The 25,270-nt window shown below is 35.7% G+C and overlaps 1 protein-coding gene across 2 annotated transcripts in view; it reads left to right on the top strand.

The window, feature by feature from the left end:
- negr1 (neuronal growth regulator 1) overlaps positions 1-25,270 on the top strand; it is a 172,231-nt gene that overhangs the window by 48,362 nt on the left and 98,599 nt on the right. For both annotated transcript variants that reach the window (XM_023340076.1, XM_023340077.1), the window contains exon 2: positions 7,651-7,889. In XM_023340076.1, the coding sequence (XP_023195844.1) occupies positions 7,651-7,889 (239 nt within the window). The remainder of the gene's footprint in view (positions 1-7,650; positions 7,890-25,270) is intronic.

Below are 25,270 nucleotides of genomic sequence, written 5' to 3'. Positions count from 1 at the left end.
GCGCCTTTCAAAAAGCACTTAAGTTAAAGTGACATTTTGGAAATTTTAATTGAATAGTGATGAAAGAGTATCTGTACTCCCTCTGTTTCTGTGACGTTAGATGCTTTCTTTCATCGTTGTGTCTATGTGGATTAGAGCTGGAAAGCCTTCCATGTGTCCCTTCGTTGGTCACAGTCGGACAGATTATATTCGGGATTAAGAGCTTGATGCTCTGTACCTCAATTTTACAACACTGCACAATGTCCTTATTCTTGCAAATCCGCTGACACATCCTGACTGCCAAACTTTACCATGTGAAAAGTTCCCATTTAAAATAAGTGTAGAGAAAATTCGTTAAAGTAACATCCTGCCAACATCTGAGGCATAAACTGATTATCTATAAAATCTGTGCTCTTATGTTGTAGTTATCATCCTATAAATTTTTAAAATGATGCTGAGGGTTCGCTGTCAGGGCCACGTTGAACCCTCACCAGACAGGAGCTTGATGCCTGTGCATTCCAGCACCGTCTGTTTTGTGATCACATCTGTTCACTTCACCTATTCTTTGCTGATAGACTTTATTTTTATTTTTTTTAATTGATTTAAAAAAATATATATTTATACACACCACTACAGGTGCTATCAATTTCTCCCCTTTGTCCTTGTTTTGGTTTTCCAGGTTTGTTTAGATAGAGCTGTCTGCTGAGGGACACTTTGTGCAGAACGTACACTTATTTTTACCTGCCAGGGTAACAATTCAGACCTGTTTTGATAAATGACAAACTAAATGTATTTTCTACAATCTGCTCATTGTCTTATGTTAGGAAATTGAAGTATATGGACTTAATAAATACTGTCTACCAGAAGGAGGTTAGTTAGAGTTACTTTGGTTTCATTTGAGGTCACGATTTCTTATAATGTAACGTAGGTCAAATGGGGATGAGGACCATAATAAATGGGAATAGAGTGCAACTCAAGCTTTTTAGATATTAACAGATTAAAATCAAATATTAGTGAGATTTTGGCATTTTATCTATATTTTTATCTATTTCTCACCTTCATAAATTCTGAAAATGCTTAAGTACAAAACAAAAAAAAAAACCCTGATATGCTTAAATGATTGGCTTAAAGGTAAAGGCATGGACAAAGGAAAGGATGAAATTGCCACTGTCTATGTACATATTAACAAAGGGACAAATTGACCCTTAGCTGCCATTTAAAATCTTTGTCACTTATTCTGGTAATGATATGCAAAATCTCTTCAAAGACATTAATCTTTTTTTAAAGAAACTGGGACGTAAAATTGTGTTAAAATCTGAAAAATGATAATATTTATTCAATCTGTGATAGCAAAAAGCATGACACCCTTAACAATTGTTTTAAAGTAAATGTAGTTTTATGTTTATAATTTGACCAGTGATTAGGAACGTCCATGTCTTTTATCACATTTTATCACATTGTCTTTAACTGAAAATGTAGAGAATTAATATCTTTCCACTTCTTTGAAAAGGGCAAGACAAGAGAGCCTGGTGTTCACATTTGGAAGATTAGATGATTGGTTAATAATCAAATGATTCAAGCTAATCTATTGATACAAATAAGATATGAAATACAAATATTTTTGTATCCACTATTTTTGTTAAAATTACTTTCTCGGCAAAAATATATCCATTTTGCTCATTTCACTGAATAAAAGAAGGCCTTTTTTTAAAGACTGATCACTCCTGGTCTCCTTTCACTTGTGCTTTAACACCCAGTCAGTCAATATGAAATGCATTTTCTCATTTGATGATTCATTGCACTCCAGGGCAGCAACTTGCTCCGTAAGCTGTGAAGAGAGGGGTACAGTCACCTTTTATGTGTAAAATGCCTAAAATTCAATGGACCATTTCTCTTTAAAGGTATAAAAGTATTTCTTCCACAAACTAATTTTTGTTCAGACTATACATGAAACTGGTCTTGATGTAATGAATTTAATTTTTTTTCAGACAATTATATTATGAAATTAGGATCTTGACACAGAACAAACAAACCGCCACATGCTATTGTCATGAGCCAAACTGTTTTTTAACTGTATAAAACCTTTGATAACTTTATATTTTATTTATTAAGCAAAAAAAAGTAACATTACCTACTTTATTTTTAGTTCTAGTTCTACTGTTGTGAAAATATACTTTGCTAACATGCATGTATTTCTTACAAATCTGAGCAAGGCATAATGGTAATAATATCTGTTTTCCTTAAACTCAAGATTCATAAAGTATACCCGGACAGTGTTGAGGTTTAAACAGTACGGGTTATGTACTTGGATAAATAGTAATTAAAAGGACACCTAATAAAACCTAGAGACCTCTCCTTAAATATAGCCATTTACTCTGCCAATTGTCTTAGAAAAATACTGCTGACTGCAAACTACGAGACTTTAGATGAAACATGAGAAATCTGTTTACAAGTGGATATATGTGGGGTTGGTGCCAGAAGGATATTTATTCCTCAAGAATCCAAAAAACTGTTTTATTTAGGTAGGAATCTGGGTCAGAATACTCTGAGTGTTAAAAATGGCATCAAATCAAAGAGATTCAGTGAGTTTAGCTAAAGGAATTACAGAGTGTACCTTTTACCTGCTGCTGTACTGTAATTAATGGTTTGTACTCATTTGGTATTAATATAAGGCATTTTAATACCATCTTATGACTTTTTCTCTCCATCATTTTAGTGTAATCACCTCCTGATCTCTGTTCCAAAATCTAATATATTGTATATATTTAAGTTTTGAAGAAAATGTCTTGTTGTAAGCCTGGTGCCTGAGCAGTCACTCACATGAAGCAGGGATGAATAAAAGTAGTAATTAGTGCATGCTACAGAATGGAAACTTCGATGCCTGAGGACTAATTGGGCAGAATTTATTCAAGACAGAGGCTCCTGAAAGAGAGATTGATGAAAGCAAAGACCACCAAAGTTATCGGTTCTGTGCTGCTATGCGTGACTAAAGGGAAACCCCCAGAGAAAGTGGCTGAAAAAGACTTACCTGATGGCAGAACTGTGGTTTGAAACTATAATATGCTTATTTATGTGGTGGCAATATTAAATGTCACTTTTTGGAAATGTGATTTTGGTTTTAATTTTATTTTTAGCTACAAGTATTATAAAAAAAAGTCAACAGAAGAATCAAACGTAAAAAAAAAAGTCCCTTTAATTTTCAGTGAATATCTTATATTTAACTAGTATTATTGACATTTCTACGGGCAATTTTCCAAATTGAATTTTGTGCTATTTGTATCACTGAAGCAGTCATGCACTTGGTCTCAAGCTAAACTCCACTATGTTTGAATAGCTAAGGCAGAACAGAATGATAAATATGTGTATGAGTACCTTATCCTTTTCCATTATAGAAAAAGTCGAGTATTGTGATGACTTTAGAAAAGTAAATTTACTGTATCAGCAGCAAAGTGCCAGTTAAACTGAAGCACACAGATACAGATAAATGTACACAGTGTACACATAAAAAGAAGCCTGAGACTATAAAGTGCAATCAAATATACAAATAAAGAACTTTACAGTTGTGAATGGTAGCAGATGCAGATTCTAAGAGATGTGCATGTAAATAAGATAATTGTTTTTATATATTTAATGAAAACATAACTTTACAAATATATGAACACCTGTGTAGATAGTAGCTGGAAAGTAAACAACTTACTGAGTTTTTTTGGACCAGAGATGATTTGAAAAGTTATTCTACAGTAAGACACAGTTTGCTAGAGCTTTAATTTATATTATTATAGATCACAGAATTATAAGATAAGGTATGTAGATGTTTATGGGACACTAGCCTGTAACTCAATGCTGGCCTGAGTGCTGCAGTGTGTCCTTTGATATGCAAAACTTTTTCTGTGGTCCTGGAAATCCTTTTTTATGCTAAGTCAGTGTTAGGACAGCAAAGCTAAAAAAATCAGGCCACCTTTTGTAAAAAGTTGTCTTTTAAGCTTGGTAATTGGGGTAGTATACGTTTTTTGCTTTCATTTATGTTAAAGATTTGGCACTTCTTCATTTCATATTACACCCAACATAAGTTGGTTCAAGCATGTTGTGCAACATTGACAATTGTTGTTATACGGATTAGAAAGTGCTTTCGACCAGATTTTGCTCTAAGATTTTACACAGATGATCATTTCAGCCTCAGCTAGCAGCGCTAGCGTCATACTGCTCTAAGTAAAATGTGTGTTTTTGGCTGGTTTGATGGACTATGACTGGCTGTTTAAATACATCCATCTGCATGACTCTGTGGTGAGAAATTTTCAGAAATGAATGGACCAGAAGTGCTAACTCAGTAAGAAAAACATCAAAGAAAGATTCTTCAAATGTTGTATCTGACAAATATATCCCTGAAAGTTGGTTTATAAATGCTTTTCAAAACTACAGAAAAGCAACAGCAAAGAGCAAGTTATTTAACCATCTTGTTTGAAAAGTTTGGCATAGTTTGAATAAATTTGATTGGAATGGGTTACTCAAACTTCATAAGTTTAATTATTAACACTTCTCTCCACATACCTGTCATGTATTTAGGGCCACTACTGCTGTAGCTTTCTTTGAACAAAAATAGTTTTCAACAGTTACCCTTAAACCTTAGTAAGAGAAAGTATTGCCTTTTAAAGAAATGTACTTTGAAAAGCCGGCAGAGAAATCAGGTGGAATCAAACGAGACAAATGGAGAAAATTTATTTTATACTTACGGTAATAATATAGTGATAACAGCCCAGCAAGTTGTTGAAAAGTTATTCTTGTCAGGCTTTGTGCTGAACAGAGGTCAATGGTATTTTTTACTTTCTCTTGCTCCCTCACCTGCCTTTTAAATTACGAGTCCCTGAAGATGTGTGGTCAGAAGTATGGGTGGCAAACCTCACCAGAATGTGTGGTGATCCAAGTACTACTTAAAAGCAGGAAAACACGTAATTGCAAAATTAAAATATGTGGAAAATGTCATCACAGCAATCACATGCTTTTTATAATGCTACGTAGCATGTTTCCACAGGTGTACGGATGATTTAAATCTTTGGTGATGAGCTCCAAGTCTTTGAGGTTTGAAAGTCAGCCTTATATTTTGCTCCTGCCATGTATTCGGTGAGATTTCAGTTTTTGCCCTGCTTTTGCCACTCAAAACATGTTAATTACTTGGAGTCAGAAAAACATGTATTCAAAAATAGCTTGCTTAAAACTTTAGGCTGGCAGGGAGATGAATGATTTGATGCTTAACAGTATATTTTGACAATAAAAATTGTCCTTAAGCATTTGAATTCAGATAAAATGCTGAGGAAATATGTTATTGGCCTGTAATGTTTTAACTCATTAGACTGGTCACTGACCACAACAGATTGCAAGTTGCACTGGTTTTCTTATTTGTATCTTCTATTCTCTGTCATAGGTTAAATATCAAGCACATTGTATTCAGCGTTTTAGAACAGATTAAAAAAAAATGTTGCCTTAAGGAGAAGGAAACCTTAGCTCAAGGGATGTATGAGTGTCTGCATTTCTGTTCCTGACTTAAACGTTCATTTAATTTTTCTACCTGTCCATTGTCTATGCTCTCGGGGGAGAAGTTAGCTACATAGACTATTGTCCTCTATCCTTCTTCCTGACAGACGCTTTCTTGGCTGATGGAATTGGTGCTTTGTTATTGTGCCAAACCGATTTCCTTGGTGGCTTTTCCACCAGTGCCGACAGTCCTGCATGGCATGTCGACAATAGCTCAAGAGCCAAACTTGATTGCCTTTTACTGCTCATTATCACAGTATTTGTCATGGAATATGATTGGATTTCTTCAGTTCATACCATTCTGAAATTTCTAACAAAGCAAATGTATATTGACCAAAGAGGTTCAGTGTTTAACAGATTGTCCAATTTATTCAGTAGCTTCTATAGATAACATAGCAGTTGCATAGTTAGACTGAAACTTTGCAGAGCTTTAGCAGGTTTTATATTTCATACTGTATGTTGTCGCAAGTTAGAGACATACTTGTTCAAAACTCAGAATGTACACAAAAACTTTGTCCAGTCATGTTTTCATAGGAATACCCTATTGCCATGTTTTCTTGTTTGCAGCCTAAAAAAAACTGTCTGTGTGGAGCTGACAGAAATATCTCAATTCCTGAAGCGTTTTGCATAGCAGTTTTTGGAGAGGAGCTAACAGCAATGATGTGCGGGTGCACATCATGATGAAATATGGAAAGCAACAGAAACTTTGTGTTGGTGTGGCATGATGCAGTTTTTGCTTTGGTGCTCTGGAAATAGTAGTGCCTTCCCTGCAGAAGTTTGTCTTTCTCCAGCTGCTAACACTGCTGTGAGGGTCACATTTTATTCCACAGTGGGTTATTTTTTCTCTGTCTAGATCCATTATGTGATTTGAACAATTATGTTTACTAATAACTACTAATTTGTCATGCTGCCTTTTAATTAAATTTTTTTAAATGCCTGTTTGTTGTGCATAGCAATTTTCTTTATTTTTCTGAAGTGGGAAAAATATGATCAATGGTGTTGTGTGCATTTAAAAAAAAAAGTCAGATGAATTAATACATTTTACACCTTACTGTCTTGTGAATTTCTTATGATTTCATAATAATACAGAAAATTAATCATGAATCACCTGAAGGTCCAGTGAGGCTTCAAATGTGTCAGATGTTTAAATTTATGTTAAAATTAAGGGAACATTCCCTGTCACCTTTCTCACATAAGACATAGAAATGTCCTTAATAACCTGAGTTATTGAGGGTTATTAGTAATTATCAAAAGAAAAATAATGAATAATAAACTATCACAACTAATAAGTTATTTTAACAAAACCAAATTTACTAACAAATGATTGTCCTAAGCTACTTAAAGCTACATGTTTTTTAATTTAGAGAAATTATGTTCCATAAACTCCAGTCACTTTTTGACATCTTGTGCCCATTACAGGACATCTTGTGCCCTATATTGGACACAGAGTCCATTACAGGTCTCTGTGTAGCCCTGTCATGGATTGGTGACCTGTTCAGGACATACCCCTCTTCTTGACCGATGGTCGCCGGACATAGGCATCAGCTCCCGGCAGGAAAATTGTTTTCAGATGATGGATGAATGGAATTTTATTTGTAGATACTTGGCCGTGCAAAATTATTCATACAATTTGAACTTGTCCAAATTTTGACGGACAACAACCACTCACTTTAGTGGGATTTGTGCAATGTTCAGTATTTTATGGTCTATAGGCACCACATTTGTACTTGAGAAAGCAGTTTTGCTCATTTCACTCATATCTATAAAAATAAATCACTTTTCACTTATTTTAACTGAAATTTCGGCATGAATTTAGATTATTTGATCTACGGCATGTCATTTTAGGACTGGCTGTTTGTTTGATATTGCTGTCCTGCTGGAAGATCAAGCTGTGCTCCAGTCAAGACAGATGATTTTCCCCATGACTAACCATTATTTAGCTTTATCTTTCACTTTGTCTGAAAAGCTTCACCATAGAATGATCACAGAGAGTGTGGTGTGTAATAATTGACAATGCGCAAACAAACAAATAAAATGGACAGATGGATAAACTATAGTTTTAACTTCAAACATTGTAGCCATATGTAAAAAAAAAACCAAAACAACATTTTTGTTCAGTTTTATTTATTTCTCTCAATCCAGGTGCTACCTGTTGGATGGGATCTCTAAAGGAGCCTGGCTGAACCGCTCAAGCATCATTTTCGCAGGGGACGACAAGTGGTCTGTGGACCCACGTGTGTCCATAGTGTCCAGTGTTGGAGACAAACACGAGTACAGCCTTCAGATACAGAAAGTGGATGTTACTGATGACGGCCAATACACATGTTCGATTCAGAGCGAACGCAACCCACGGCCGAAGCTACTCAACCTCATCGTAAAAGGTACATTGGGAAAGCCTCTATTTCTCTGCTGTTGTGTATCTTCTGAAAGCAGACATTTCTTCTTTTCATCTACAGTGTTGAAATTCAGTTGTCTGCATGTCTGCCATTTGTGTGTGTGTGGGCGTGGGGCGTGTGTGTGTGTGTGTTTTGAAGCATGTGCTTCTTTTTATTATTCCTACCCTATGTCCTGTTTTTATTTTAACACCTTATTTGTTGCATAGAAGAGCTGCTGCGGAAGAAAGCAAAAACAAAGTGACATGGTGCCTTTAGGCTACACAATATAAAGTAGAGGCTTGCTGGTTTAAATGACTGGAGGCAGACTGCAGCTTTAATCAGACCTCCCTGGGTTTTGTCACAGCAGGTACCTCAGAAAGATGTGATTCATATGACTTCAGACCTGTGTGTTGCACTATCATCAACATGCTATAAACAGTGTTATGACTGAGTTTGTGTGTCATTTGAGAGTGCTATAAGCTAGAATCCATAAAAATCAATCTTTTTTCTTGTTCTGTCTCTTTAATAGGTTGATATTTTTTTTCTTTTAAAGATTTCCTGACAATCTGTCAAAAGAAAGCACGTTTTTTTAGGTCTCACTGTTTATTTCACAGTACAGGAAACACATTTTTGCAATTTCACTTTTTTTTTTTTTCACAGCACAGTTTGATGGCTCAAATTCACCGCTCAGTCGCATAAGTTATACTTCATCTATTCAAAAGAAGCCAAGCTTAGTGTAACTCTGCAAAGAAACACAACGTTAGAATAACATTGTATTAATCCAAGGTGTAAGGGTCGGGTTTGCATCTTGAAGAAATGTCAGCAGCGCTGTGTGATGTAAACAGGCGTCCAGCTGGCTGCTCTGTTACAGCATATGTTCGGTTGTGAAATCCATCTTCGTTGTGTGATTATACTGTACCAGCAGTTAGTTTTGTTTGGTGTAAATCTTTGTAAATATATTTGGCTTAGTATTCTTTATGGTAAATTACATCATTTCAGTGGAAGCCTTTCATCCAGTATGAAACTATTGTCGAAACAAATCGCTTTTCTTCTGTGGTATTTGCTTCTTCTTAGAAAGTGCCAACAAAGGGCCAAACATGAGTAAAAAGCAGAATGCATTCCTGTTTTTTCCTGTTGCTTCTTTACCTCAGCAGTTTTAAAATTGAGGCTGATGTTTTAAGGTGGAGATGACAGCTGAAGTGAAAACCTTTCATTATCTTGTTTCGATTGAAATGTTCTTGTAGTTCTTGGCATCCACGTGGATGATACAAATGACACATTACTGACACAAGACCATGCACAACCTCACTCTGATTGGAGTGATCTGCCTCAGCAGGTCAATTCACCATGCCACCCCAGGAAACAGATAAGGAATGACTCAAAGAACATATCAGGATTCTGGCTGGAACAAGCCTGGATTCTTGTAGACCACACCTGGCTGGCAAACCAAATAACATGAAGTGTATTAAAAATGATGAAAGATCTGAACATTTGAGTTGTGAAAAATATGGAATTTTAACATGAAATTTGTGTTTGTAGGTAAGACTCTTCTTCTGGAGAAGTAATGCAGTGTTTTGTTTTAGCTGTCAACAACCTACTTAGGCCTATCTGACGCTATAACTAAATGTACTTTTTTTGACTAACCTTTTCAGTTGCTTGTTTAAGATCTCCAATATCAACATTTTCCAGACTACAGTTTAGGTAGCATAAGAAATGTGATTTTACACATGAATACCCGACTTAGTATCTTTCAGAATTTTTGAAAATCTAATGTGAAGATATTTGCGAAGAATTTATGGAATTTAAAACAATGCAACATTTAAATGGGTGCTGCATTCAAGCAAAATGTGGTCCAAGAAAGTACTTTATTTTATTATTTTTCTTCTCATTATGGGCTGCAGGTGTACCTTTGCTTGTTCACCAAAAACAGAGCTCTAATTGCACCCACTGGCTCTTTAGAGTGCCACTTCAACTTTATAGTTACAGTAGCCTCTGTTTAAAAAATCAGACCAAAAGTGGTAGAGCAAGTATGTGTCAAACCCAACAGCACTTTAACTTGCCACTTCCTGGACTTAACAGGGACTTGACTAGGGCTCCCTCTGGGCTTGGGGTAGGGCTTTCAGCCCAACAAATAGCCTCAGGGTAGAAGGAGCAGACTCTGATACAAAGTAATGTCAAGGTGAAAGGTGACATTGATTGATATGGAAAATCATGTTGCAGAAGAACGTCCGGCCGCTCATCAATCTGATTTTAAATTTTGCTTCAGGGCAGGTTGAAACAGAATCTAGTATGAACTGATGTCTTTTCCCCAAAGCTACTGTTGTAGTATTTTTGAACTGTACTACACCACAAATCTAGCAACTTGGACAAGTGAGGAAATTTGAATAATTTGAATGGAACTCTAATTATTCAAAGTATTTTTTTTATTTATTCAGCAACCTAAGAAGTTCCTATTTTGTTGCATTTTATAACTATGTCTACATTTAATAATCTGAGAAAAACACTATTTTCTGTTTATTCAGTCAGTATGCAATACATCTTACACAAAGAATATGTTGAAACACAGTTATCTTCCACTTTTTTTAATTCATATGGAAACTTTAGCCCTTGAAGCTTGGAAAGACAGTTGACCCATTTTATACTATAAAAAACTCAGGTTTTTAAGAAAATGATTGCTGTAATTGTTAGCCAATCAATAAGGTCAATCAACTTTAGACCAACTCATTAATCAATTATCATCTATCAGGAAATGTCCTGTAAGGTAGTTAAGGGGCTAAGTGCCTGTGTGTCTGCAGTGTTGCTGTGCAAAACTGTGAGCCAGCTTGGGGACATGATAATGGCTCAGTCTATATTGATTTTGGTATAAATGAGCATCTTAAATATTTTTCTTTGGGGATGTTGGCTAACATAATTATTATTATTCTGATTATTTTTTATCACAACCTTTTAGCTCATCAGGACTTTACTTTGTGTAACAATACATTTCTTTTTCAGTATTTAAATTTTATGAGCTGACAGACAATGAAAGTATCAGACTGAGAGTGGGCACTGATAGAAACTTAACCTTTAATGGCTAGGATAATTGCTGGACATCTACATTAGAACGCCCGCAGTCTAAACTATTGTGTTTCAGCTGTTACAAAACCTACCCACTTTATTTAAACACACGGTGCTGATATAAAGTCCAGCATGCTTTTTGCTGTGCTGCACTCAGACTTTACAGGTGCTCCATGCCTCCAAATGTTGTTGTGATAAACCTGATTAAGCTGTTTGGCAAGCAGTAGTGGTCACTCCATGACCATCTTGTTTTTGGGGGTGTTGGCTTTCTGAAGAACGCTCTGTAATTTGAAACCTACCAGGGGTTTTTCAGGTCATGTCAGCTCCGCACCGCTGCCCATATGTTCCCAATCAAACAGAGGCAAATGTGCCAGCTGTCAGCTGTATATTATGTTTTGCAATGGCTGTGCTCCTGATTATTGTGACCCAGCGACAAGGATCTGGCACGAGGTTTGCCCTGTGAATACCAATTGTTTTTCTCAAAGGGTAGTTTTAGTTTGTGATGTTGGTAAGCTATTCTCGCAAAAAAAAAATAAATAAAAAAAAAATCCTAGTTTGGATAAATAAAGCAAAAATATTGTAATATTTCACCTTTAGCTTCATATTTATTTTAGTCTTTTTTTTTTCAACCACCATACACTACTCAGTAAAATATGATTTACTGTTGCATTTATACAACAATTTATAAAAAGTGCAACATGATATATTCGTTTAAAATCAAAAAACTAACTCCTGCTAAAATATTACATATTGGGTGTCACAAGGCAATGTTTTAAATATATTTACATATTTTAATATTTTACTTTTTATAGATTTAAAAATAGAAAATTAATTACTGCCAAGTTTAGTTTTATTTTTAAGTGTTTATAATACAGACTTTTTTTTTATCTGCTGTCTATAGGTCAGCATAGCAAGCTCATACTTGGCTTGTTACAGTGCGAACTGGGAAGGCAGATTTTCCAGTCCTCCCAGTCGTAAGGACAAAAAAAAGACCACAAAATCAGAATTCTAGCTGCAGAAAGTCATGAATTGTCTTTCAGCCCCAATTTCTGCATTGAGAAATGTAGAGTAATGTAGAAAATAGTGAACATTTTAGGTATGAACTTGAGGGTTTTAAATGACAGTAAGTAGATATATTTTGTTATCTTGACGATGTTCTTCTTATCCAAGATGCTACTTCAGTTCTGAAATCAGGCTTTTTCAGTTGTTTTGCAAAAGTTCTGCATCTAAGACATCAGATGCATCAGACATAAGATGCCAGTTGTTTAGACAGAGCTGTGTACTGGAGTGGTATCTGTAGGCAGGAAGCATGTGAAATACAGATGGTACACTCTAAGTGATAGATGCCTACAGTCAGGTTTCTGACAGCCTTTGAGGTAGTTAAATTTTACTTCCACTCACTCTGAATCATAAATGTAGCATTTTCCCTTGTTGTGCTCACATGGCATCTCCATAGAATCACACTTAAAGGTACCTTTGCTTATTTGCTTTGTCAAAAGCCAGTCGTATTTCTGAAACATTACCTGTCACTGTGTGGCACTTGTGTACACATGCTTAAGCCCACTCATGGAGAACACAAGGATTACTTTACAGATGAGATGTAGCAGGGGGAGCAGCACTGTTATGTTGCTGAGGCTTCTGGGAGCATCCACTTTTTTTCTTTTTTTTTATCTGCTGGAATAAAAGAAAAAAATGCAAAAAAAATGAGCTGGCACTTTAATCTGGGCTTTTCAGTCCAAGTACACACCATCTATTAATACTATGATACGACAAATGTTACAGTTGTTGTAAAAGGATTTCACATTATTAGAGGTTTTGGCACTTTTAGCTTTGCAAGATTGCGCAACGTGAGGAGTATCTTGGAAAATGGGAACAAAAACAGATTACTGTATACGTAAGAAAATGCCAAGGTCTCAACCTATTTCAGTTGGATGACAGGATCTCTGACTCCCTGATCCACTGAGTGATTATACTGATCTGGAAGTCATATCTTGTCCTGTTCTTAAAGATTAGTCAAAATATACATTAAAAAAACTGTTTTAACTTGCATAATAATCATTGAATAGCATGGATCATTAAAAATATAAGGGAGAAACTTTTTCAGAAAACTATGTTTTTATATTTTACTGGTAATAAAAGAGGGAAGTAAAATGAAATCCAACAGTGATAATGATGATGATCAATAAAAACAAATCACAATTTGCAAAAATCTGATATTAGATATAAGACTAAACAGGTTTACAGGGTGAAGTGTGGACTTCTACAGTTGAAAACCTGATATTTACATACCCCGTTAAAAAGGCAGCTTTTCCCCTGACTTTCTGACATTTCAGACTACAGTTTCCTGTTTTAGGTCAGCTGGGATTATTAAAGCGTTTTCTATTGGCTAGAATAAGGAAAAAGATGTGACATTGCTTTTTCCTAATTCTTTCCAGTCATTCCCATCTCCACACTTTTATATGTTGCTTTAAAGAAAGATTTTAAGATCTTTCTAATATTATAACTTCAATGCTTTTCTATAGAAAACATTCTTGTTATACTAACACATTGTAGCGTCACGTAAGTCCCTACTATAAATAATAGTAGGGACTATACTATAAATAATAACATAAATAATTCTTTGTTATTGTTTACCGTCAATAACAAAGCCAATGAATATGACATTTTCCAAGTCCTTGATAATAACGACTTGGAAAATGTTCACGTTTGCACATGAACATTAAAAATGAGATTTATCCTCCAATCCCATGTAACCAAGAACTTCAAATAAGAAAATAATCTTTACATGGATATACAAGAAACTGTTTTTTTCCCCCACTGTAATCACATCCCGTGGGGTTTCTCGTTTCCAGCAATCTTACACAACAGGAATCCCTTGTTAGCATCACCCTTTCCAACACCTGAATTACCTGCTGCTGAATTAGAGATGATGACTGTTACTTCTCTGGCATGTCTTAGAATAATTTTGTCACAGTGTGACATTTATCCCCTCGGAGACCTTATGTCACCGTACCCGATTCCTGTGAATAGAGCTTAGTCAAACATGGCCCATTTGCAGTAATTTTACCTTACAGCACCACACTAATACTTTGTTGATTCAGATGCTCTTCAAAGCTCTAAAGTTGGGGTATGGCTGTGCACATATAATTCTCTTACATAATCTCCGCCAAAAGCAGAAAGCCGTTGTTTGCTGAAATAGCCAAAAAACGTCTACGTTTTTTTGGATATGTTTTTGACATGGTTTAGACACGTGTCTAGTCTGTGGTTAAACCAAACTGTTTGTTTACTCTTAATGAATACTCTGACCCCTTACATAGCTCATCTTTTTTCTTTCCTGATCATATTGTACAGCTGGTCTTCATCTGTATATCCTCATCGCTGCTTTCACTGACCTATTTACAGCCTATCCCCAGCTTTATCTGATGAAGGATACAGAGGAATGAGAGATTGGTATCAGGCCCAAGCAGTCCTTCCGTACATCACATGACTGTCTTCCCTCTCAGCTTCTATTCTTTTCCTCCCTCCAGCTTAATTAAGATTGAAAATGTGATAATGCATTAAATATGCACAGCACCTCTCATCTAAGAATATCTTGTCCTGAGGAGAAACTGGGAAAGAGGCATTCTTTCCTCTTTTCCACTTGTAAATGCTTGCATGACTGTTGGTAATTTGTTTTTACCAGTTATGGTTATGGAATGCAAACAAGAGTTAGGATAACTTATATATATATATATATATATATATATATATAGCTACTGTCAAATATTCCCTGATAATGGTGCATATAACTAAAAGGGTCTTCAATTAGGCCATACATCTAAAGATTTTAAACTTTCCACCAGTGTTGTTTTTGTCACTGTTTAACTATTGTGCAAATAGCTTGGGATCTTTAGACACTCGTAAATTCATATACTACTGTAACATAATATATGTTACAGTAGTATATGATTACCCACTTAGCCACAAGTTTGGTTTTTTTGTTTGGGTTTTTTTGCAGGGAGGAGTGGGAGGGCACTACAAAAATCTTTGACTACTTGTACCCATCTTATAAAGCGCTGTATGTGCCAGTTACATAGGGGCTGTGCAAATTTTGCAGCAATTAGTGTATATAGATTAAATCTCACTCTGGAAAATGCTTAAAAGTTAATCTAAAAAGAAACTAAGAATAACATTGAAGCATTGATTCTATGGCATAAATTCAATTCAAATTTTGAAAAACATGTATTATATTGACTCAATATACACGTTGGTGTTCTGTATGAACTAAAATGTTTTGGATGTTTATATGGATCAGAGCAAATCCACAGTGGAAGTTTTTTGCCCATGTTTGAATACTGAGTCAATTTAGATAGAGAATTTGTTATTAATAAGTGAAATGGAGAGTTAAATCTGCTCCTTGTAGCGTGTATCTTTAACAGCAGCATAAGATTAGAGTTTATTTACAGAATACAGAATTTTAAGTGTTTTATTATAAATATGTTATAAAATGTTTTGGTCTGCATATTCTATATGTCCTCAGGCAATCATGAAACAAATCACCAACATAGTATGTTACTTTACATTTGACAGGCTAGAGCACCTTCCCTATTTCTATGGAAGAATATTTTTTTTTTTTTATTGTTTTACATTCTAGTGACACAATCGATGCCTTCTGATGAAAAATAATCCACTGATATAGAGTTTCTGCAAAAGGAAAAAAAGAATAAGCCTGTTGTATTGGCTGACTGATTAATCAATCACATACTCTATCACTTTCAATAATAATTGCGGGGGATTCTTGATCACCAGAGTCCAACAGCGCTGGCAACTACCACTAAAGCAGCTCACTGAATTGATCAACTGAAGTAAGACCTTCAAAATGTCATTTCCCTCTCATTTACAGCCAAGAGTTTCTCTTGTGTATTAGTGGCATCAATAATATTAATTTAAAGAGTAATTGGACTTTAGCTCAACCTTGTACTTCACACAATTTAAAATTGATTCCACACTGTGAACATTTTGTTGAACAAATTTCCATTTAAATTTGGTATCAAGTCACTTTAGAAGCTTAATGTTAAATTCTCCATATTTAATTTAAACTAAAACGTATCCTGACATTTCGTCAAAGGTGGCTGTTGCTCAGTTTAATTGTGGTGCTGCTGTTCCCTTGATAGTTTACTAAAGTAGTATATAAATGTTGTGAAATTAAATGGCTGGAAAGTACATTTAACTGAATTTGGATGACTGCGAATTAGTTGCTAGATTCATTCTTGCAAAAAAGATTTTCTGGGTTTGATTCCAGCATTAACCCCAAGTTGCCTACTGGTATGCATATTGGTATGTGAATGTAAAGCATTTGAGTTGCCACCAAGACTAAGAAAGTTCAAAACTAAGAATATATATTCACAGTTTAATAAGAAACTGTTTGCTGGTTGTGAATTGTTCCTTACTGGATGACCTTTACTTCATATGAATGCATGTAAGTCATTATGTTGATTATTAAAAATTATACAACTGTTTTTTTTTTCTTTTGACAAGCAAAAGAACATTTACAAGATAGTTAAGTTAATGTCTGAGAGGTATTTTGGGGAAAAAAAGTAAGACGTGTAGCTAGTGATAAAGAATGCCTTTATTTAGAATCGATATGGAAAAAAGACAGACTCCTTGTGTCTATGTGTGATAAGACTTTTTTGTGTTGTGAGAAGAGCTGAAGTAATTGTGTATCAGGAGTGTCAGTTGAATAATTAGCATTCAAACAATGTGTTGTGCCAGTGGTATTACAGTGGAAAGTGTACAGAGAATGTGAGTGTGTCTGCAGAAACAGATTTGCTATTATGCCGAGTGACATTTAGTCAGCCACTAATCATTGTCATTTGTGTTTTGGTGTGTGTGTGGGGGGTTGGCGTGAGGGCATGAGTGAGTTTGTGAATCCTACTCTGGGTCTCATTTTTTTATCCTCTGATGTGTTTAGACATGCAACCAGCACTGAATGTGTACATTTTTGTTCAAATTTACGCATGGTTGAGGGTGTGTTTATGCACGTTAATGTGTCCTCATCACGTAAATAGCTGATATTAGCTCTGGTTAATTAAAATGAGTGAGGACAAAGGTCAGCCACTCAGCTCTCACGTCTCTCTTCTCTAGAGAGGGAATAGATACAGCTTGAGTGGAGAAGTACCTGGCAGCTTTTATTTGGGCCTTTGTAATGGTCTTTAAAGGTAAGGCTTTGAGAATTTAAATGCATGTTCCTTATGTAAATTGAAACTAATTCTGTATACAAATATACGGCAAAAATGTCAAAGTGATCTTTTGGAGAACAGTTGATGCAAATTCTAGACCTAATTTATTCACTATAAAAACATCACGTTCTGCACACTGTTTATGCATTTTTGACTTGCACATCAGTAGGAGCTTCGGATTGCAGTTATAGAATTGTCTTTAAACAGAAAATGCAGATTTATGAAAGGGTATTTTTATATTGTCCACACGAATGCCTCTTGTTTTCCAAACCCAATATTTTCTACCCAGTACTTGTGGATAACAAGCAGAAACAACTATAGCAATGCTAAAGAAGGTACAGAAGCTCACATGGAAACACATATTAAAGTGTAACTGCTTAAAACCTATTAAAAGACTGAGGTATGTGTAAAATAAACTATTTAGTTTATTTCTAAAACTAAATAGTATCTTAATTATTTTTTATGCTTTCATTGACTTTAGTAAGTAATTATTTAAGGAATGTTAAAAGGTGACCAGCGCTGACTAGGCCTGTCCCGATAAACGATAAATCGATTAATCATACGATAAATTAAAGCTATCTACGTCATTTTAATTATCGGCATTATCGTCTCTTCCGACCTTTTTCTCTTTCAGCTAAGGCGACTGAATGAAAAAAGGCTCAACTCCGGTGCTCTCCACTGACTCCTCCCTTCCTCATTTCCTTAGTGTAAAGCCCAGCACACACTACACGATCTTAGAGCTGTCAGCCGATTGTCTGCCCATTTTCAAAACCTGACAGACCAAACATTAGCCGACAGAAATCCTAGGTTTAACGGTTCGATCGGGTTCGGTCCTGCCGTCTGGTGTCCAACAATGGGCACAAAATAATGGCTACAAGTCCAGTGAACTAATTTTAAAAACAGGCATTAATCAATGCTTTACTACAATCTACCTGCAATGCATGTGGCTAGTGTCAGCGTAAAGTCCTGACTGAATGGAAATCATTAGAACCTATTTACGTCACGTTAACGAAGAACAGCTGAAAAGTTACCGGGTTTATCAACTGCGGTAGCAATTTCGCTCCAACTCCTCCTCTTGTCATTTCTATATTCTTTGTATGTTGAATAAACATTAATGTTGCTTCCACATATCATCTCCAAACTCCGCTGGACTTCGGGTTGCGCCGTGTCAGCTGTTTGGGATTCCCCGACGTAATTTCCTCTCAGAAAGCACGGAGGAGAATCCGCGCTTTCTGATTGGCTACCTGTCACATTCAACAGGTGGAGTCTAGATCCCAGTCGGGGAAAACCCCTGATTTAGATCGGAGCGGCAACGACCACACACTCTTACAAAGACCAACGTTTTAAGATTGTTGTAAGGGGAAAAATAGGAGAAAAAAATCTGTAGTGTGAACTATTGCATCAGGTAGTGGATGTGCCCATCTTTTCCATTTAAATCTAATTATTACTGAAGGGCAATATAATATACAGACTTCACAATCTGCACTCTTTAGGTTGAATGCAGTATTTATTTCCACTTTGGCTTTATGTTGTTTAGTTTTTTTTTCCAGTACATTTTTTGTTAATGGAGACTGCGAATCCATTTTATTGTTGTTCTTGGTTGTTTTGTTTATTTTGTTTATCAGTTTCAGTGTTTAAGTGTTCTTTTGAAAATAAAGTGTATCTATCTTTGACAAGAAACCGCATGCATTATTAAATCATTTCCATTAAATCAGTGTAAAAAGACCTTCAAACAATATTATCGTTTATCGCAATAATTTTTGAGACAATTAATCGCTCAGCAAAATTTGCTATCCTAGCCCTGACACTAGCCAACCATTTAAACTATCTGTTCATCAATCCATCCATCAATCAATCAATCAAATATCTCTCACTTATTCAGGGTCGGGTCATGGGGGCAGCAGCCTAAACAGAGAGACTCAGACTTCCCTCTCCCCAGCCATTTGGACCAGCTTGTTTGAGGGAATCTCAAGGCATTCCCAAGCCAGCCAATAAGCATAGTCCCTCCACTTGAGTGTTGACGTTGCCAGGAGAACAAGGGAGTCCCAAAAAAACGGCAATCCACCACTTACAAGATGGACTCCTATGTAGCCATCAAAATTTTTTGCTAGATTCTGATCTCAGTTTCTTGAAAGCTTTCACCTGCCAAGCTGATATTGGCTTTCATAAAGAAATTCAAATTTCTTTATATAACTGTATTATTTATTTAAAATAGCCATAGAGGTAACATTATTCAGCATTTTGTCTGAGAATATATGCAAAACTGATTTATAGTGGCTGTTCCACAAAGACAAATGATTATGCAGTAAACATTTTAGGCTGTCTTTAGCATTTACACTAGAGATTAGGATGGTCACTATTGAACCTTTTCAGAGCCATCACACTGAAAACTCAAGAATAAAGCAGAGTGCTTTGACTACTTTGTTCAGCCTTTCTGTTACCTGCTTGGAAATATTGTTCTCTTTCTCACAACCTGAATAAACTCCAGACATGTTGTAAAAAACAGTTTTGTTCTAATTTAGTCTGTAAACACTTCAGTTCTCCTGAAAATGGCTAAGATTGAGTTTTCTTCTCTTAGTACAAACTTTCACAGTTTCCTAACAGAATAGCAGAATGTCCTAACAAGTGTTGTTAAGAAATTCTGCTTGTGGCTATCTATTATATAATTTTCCCTCTGCTTGGAAAAAGATTGAATTTTAAAGTTTTCAGTTGGTCAGGACCAACTAAACTATAAATCATCTGCTTCTGGTCAATAGACCATTTTTGTGTCTCTCTATAAGTAACTGCTTCTTTGTGCTGCCTGTTAAAGTTAAATAAATTATGTCTTATGAGATAAAGTTAGAACTAGTTGATAGTTTTACAAAGTGCTTTGTTTTTACTCCTTCACAGTAAAATTTATACAGCACTTATCTGTAATTTTTTGTTTGCACTTGGCTCCTTTTTCTGTACATTCATAAAAAAGTTGGTATATTGAGCCAAGGATAGTTTGCCTGGGAACTTGAATGTATTCCTGGGTTTTGGATCGAACTGCTTATTTGATTGGAAGAGAAACCAATTACCTACAATTGCCCAACAGATAAATATTGACATCAAAGTTAGTGTGTTGAGTCAACAAGTCTTCCCGGAGGGCGCCCCCATAATGAAAAAAAGGTGGTCTGTCCATTTTATATGTTTAAAAAACTGAAATAGTGTCTAATTTTCTTTGGGTTTTTCTTAATTTCAAGGTTTTTACTAAGGTTTTTACTAACTTGTTGCCTTTTATTTAAAAAACAAAAACAAAACAACATCCCAAATATACTTAGCTTGCTGTAATCCTTTTTCAGAAAGGCCTTTTTTCCGGTGATTTCTACACTGCATTGTTCTGCAGTTGAATCCTTTATTGTTCTTTTGAATTTTCTATTCAGTTCAAGGATTTTATGTTTTTAGTTTATAAATTTGCAGGTTTAGGTGATTGCTAATATTTGTTACTATTCGGTCTGGCTTTAATGCTCATTAAAAATACAATTTTTACATAAAAAAAAAAAAAATATATATATATATATATATATATATATATATATATATATATATATATATATATATATATATATATATACAATTATGTTAGATATATTTTAATAGGCGTTCTGATGGGGCTGCTTAGTCATTTTAAAAGTATGTTTTGAATGACAACCATTAAGCAGCAACATTTCTGGTGTAAAATTTCAATATTTTAGAATTCACATCAGTTCTATTATTTGGGAGTAAATTTGACAATTTTTCTAATTTAGACAGTGGTGAAAGTGTTAATACATCTCCACACAAGATCTTACAGCATGCATTTCAAGCTCATGTTGGTCCTGATGTTTATTATATTTCTTCCATCTCCAAGCATTATTCGCAACAGTTATTTTTTAATTGTGTATGCACAGGTTTTTCCTGCAATGTGATAAAGTGTGACAGTCAGGCTTAGCGTGCAAACAATCTATATTCAGATGTTTTATCAGTCAGTGGTGTGAGCCCTTGGCTTTTTTGTGGTGTTAAACAGTTGGTTGTCGGAGGCGCAAACCATAACTGAAACGTGGGTTCTCTCACCACTTTATGTGGATCCAAGAACAGTAGGCGCTTGTGGCGGTGTTTATCATACAATGTAACCCTCATCAACAGAGGCTGTGAAACAGATTTCCAGGAGGTGAAGCACTGGCAGACATCTCAGAGATACACTGGCCTTAATTGGGCAGATAAATATCACAGGTTGTGCTCCCCGGCCCTGCAGCCCCATTGCATACATCACCCTGAATCCAGTCCAGCAGTAGCAGCAGGGTCTCGCCTGCTTGTCTCATCCTTGAAATTTGTCTGTAGCCTGTGGTGCACTGAAAGAGCACTCTGGGCACTAGAGATTTCGTTTCTCAGTCTGCTTCCCATGGTTGCAGCCATTTTAAGGTCAGATTTCAGAGGCCCTCCTGCTTTTTTTTAATCGTCTTGTAAGCATCTTTATTCCCAGAATTAGAGTCAGATGACACAGGATGTATTATCAGACATATTGAGATTGTATACTTTATTATCTAAAAAGATCAGAGCCACTGATTTCCTGTACGAACACCATTACTGGTCGATACCAGCTCTGTAAGTAAATTCCAGGAATTGACATCTGCATTCTACAGAGCAGCTGAGGGTTCTTAATAATTAGCATTGTTTTGAATATTCATGACTCTGGCCTTTCGAAAGCCCCCCAGGAGCTGCGAATTACCCTGTATTACCTATGTGTTGTTCAGTCCAAGTCTTCTCCCAGCAGCCCGTGGGGCCAGCTCTGAAGATGCAGAGCTTCATTTGGGAATAAATGTGGCATCAGACCCATACAAACTACAACAAAGCACGCTGTATTCAAACACATTTACAAACCCACACATCAGACACACACAAAGTCAGAGTAATCATTCTTCCTCCTTAGTACTTGCACCATAGACTAATGACTCCTGCTGAAGCAAATAAATCAAGACAGACGGAGAAGGAAAGAGGAAAGCCTTACCCAAGATTCTCATTCAACACAACTTTTTGGTCTAGTCATGCTTTCTGAAGAACTCAAAGTCTGAGTGTGCTGCATGTTTTAATCATAGATTTATATACATATTTAATCTTAATGGATGAATTAAGACAACGTATTGAGCTCTCATTTGACAGTGATCTTCTGCAAGTTCAGTCCAAAGTATGTTGCAAATATAACAGAAGACTCGATTCAGAACTCATAGACACTGATGAACTATGACAGTTGATCATTTTTTACATCTAAAATAGATTTCTTTATGATTTACTAATTTAATTTCCCTGATAAGCAAGAACAAAAAATGATTAAAAAGTTGACTGTTCATGTTTGTGTTATGTGTTGGTGGTTATCTTTTACATCACAACATTTTACAGTGCACCAGTATAAGATAGTAGAAAAACTGAGAAATCATTTGATTTGAGAATATTTATGAATCTGGGGGAAAAGTTCCATGTTAAATAATAAACTGTGGTGCACAAAGTCAGAATACTTTTGTTTTAAACAGATTCCTCTTTTACTTTAGCTGTAACTATTAAGAATAATAATGCCTAAGGAAATGTGACTGAAATACTTGCTTATAATGCTTTCCTTTTGTAAGTTTGTGAGTGTGTCTACAAATCCGTCCATATCTGCAGGCTATAGCTACCATTGAACAGGTGCCTGAAATTGACTTTTTAAAATGGGGGGAGGGAGGATTCCCCATGGGGGACATTTATGCACAGGGCAGGTTGACAGCAGGTTTTATAATTTCTAATATGCAGCTCTATTTTTATTTATTTATTTTTTTACCTCTTTTTACTTTCCTAGTTATACTCTTTGGTGCTCTCTCTTGTCTACTTATCAGTTTGGCTTCCTCAGCTTCGTGTCTTTCCAGAATAATGTTTTATGCATCTAAAAAACTAATAATAATAATAATAAAAAATATAAAAAAAACTAGAACTTTTCCTACATAAAGCTTGACTTTTGAAAACCCACTCTTACTGTTAAGTATGGAGTAGGACATGTGATGTGTAGATTTTTTTTTTTTTTTCAAAGGCCCTAGGAATGTTATTAGAGTTGATGGTGTCATGAAATACCATGCACTTTGAGCTATTCAGTAAGATAATATTGCAAAATATATGGCCAAATCAACACAGCAGTGGTTTACCAGACACAAACGTGATCTTCCCAGACTTAAATTTTAAAGAAAACGTGTGGGCTAAGTTGAAGAGAATAGCCCTTTAAGTGGGCATTGTGTACCGATTGTGCTTAAAGCAGTGGTCAAAAATCATACTCTGTATGCTACAAACGTGTGAAATGTTGTAGAAGAGGTCCGAATGTTATCCTGTTGGCAAAAACAGGGTTTTCAAAGTATTGAGAGCAGGGGTATCAATAATATGGCCACTATTGAATTATTCAAGTGTTTTCTTCTAAGTAAATAAAGATGTTCAAATGGACATTGTTTTTTTTTTTTGTTGTTGTTCTTTTTGTTTTTTGTATGCTTAGTGTGAGATTATGCTCTCAAAATGAAAGATGAATAAATATTAGGTGTTTTCAACATCTTTAACAGAATAATTATCCTGGGTCCTGCAGATAAAACCCCCAGAAAGAGTTTAATTTCAAGGTAGGGAAAAGACAGCTACAGAAGTTTAGCATTAGCTTTTGGCCCATTTTGTTCAGATAATGATAACCTGTGATCATAACTACTGCAACAATTGCCCTAAAATTGACTTTAATCTATTTTGAAGCAGAACATGCTTGGAGCATGACAAATGTCTGAGCAAAGGGCCCATAAAGAGCAGATCCAAACACCCACTGAGAGGTGAGTGCCTATCCTCTGACTGAGAGAAGAGTGTCTCTGCTGGCTGCCAGCCGCTTTCTCCCCATTAATCACAACCCAGGTTCTAAAGTTTGAACTCTGACCTTTATGGCTGCATCAAGTCCCAGTGACAGATGGAGGCAGAGCTCTGTGTCTTCACATGAAATTATTCAGCTCACATACTCTCCCTCTGTCTCTATCCCTCTCTCTCACACACGCACGCACACAGACAGATTCTCCAATAGCAAGGGTCATTTGGTCACAAGCTGATATTTTGTAGTTGGAAAAGACCATGGACTGCGATGGTCTCTGTGTTTCCTTCTGACAAGCAGCAGTTTGAAATGAGGCCTTTGTGTGGCAGTACTTATTAAGCACACTTTGTGCTGCTAATTGAAAAAGCAATGATCACCCTTGAGAGTGAAAAGCGAATGCCCCGTGTAGAGGAGTTTTGTTTATAGGCAAGATGCTATGGTTGAAAGATGCTGATTAGCATGAATAAATGAGATAGCTTATCTTTGAATTGCATGCCCAGTGCTGCTCTCCTATTGAAGATTAATTGCCTCTCACAAGGTGTTGCTAAAAGTTCATTTTCATCAATTGATTTCCCTTAATACCTAAATTCCCACAGAAGTGCATTAAATTGGTAACATAACCACACTTCATGCATCATTAATTTTGTCGGCAATTAGTCACCACATGTATTGCTTGTGACGTTAGGTGGAAGCATGTTATTTTTGCACCGTTAGGTAGTGACGGGAATATCATCATATACTAAGAGTTGGTACAATTCAAACATTTATGGTGATTAGAGCTACACACTGTATCGAGAATTTATTGTCATCCCACTATTGGTGTGCGCAATGTTGTAATGAAGTTCTTCACCAGCATACATTTTGTAGTAATAGAAGATATTTTATGAGGCCATTAAAATGTTTTGGTAAAGTCATAAAGGTATTTTATTCTCAAGCAAATGTTTTTTTTCATTGCAAGTACAGCAGCTATAGCAAGGTGCATCAAAACAATTGAGTAGAATGAGCTGCAATGACCCACAACTCAGCTCTTGAAATACTAGCAAGAACAAAGCTATTGTTGAAAGAATTTGTTTGAGGTTTGCCGCCAACCATTTGAATGACGTGTCGTAGGAAAGACAAGGAGATTGGTGAGACTAAAGCTAGATCTTTTTTTATTGCATGTAAGATACTAAGCTAACACTGACATGTGCTTTAATTTGGTAATGGTTCTCATCTCTAATAAAGGAAAATAAAATTACCCTTTATTAGAAGGAGAAAGT

Source organism: Xiphophorus maculatus, chromosome 9 (assembly GCF_002775205.1).
Source record: "Xiphophorus maculatus strain JP 163 A chromosome 9, X_maculatus-5.0-male, whole genome shotgun sequence".
In the NCBI taxonomy this organism is placed as follows: Eukaryota; Metazoa; Chordata; class Actinopteri; order Cyprinodontiformes; family Poeciliidae; genus Xiphophorus; species Xiphophorus maculatus.
Note: the sequence above shows the minus strand (reverse complement) of the source record. Positions and strands in the feature narration are given on the sequence as shown.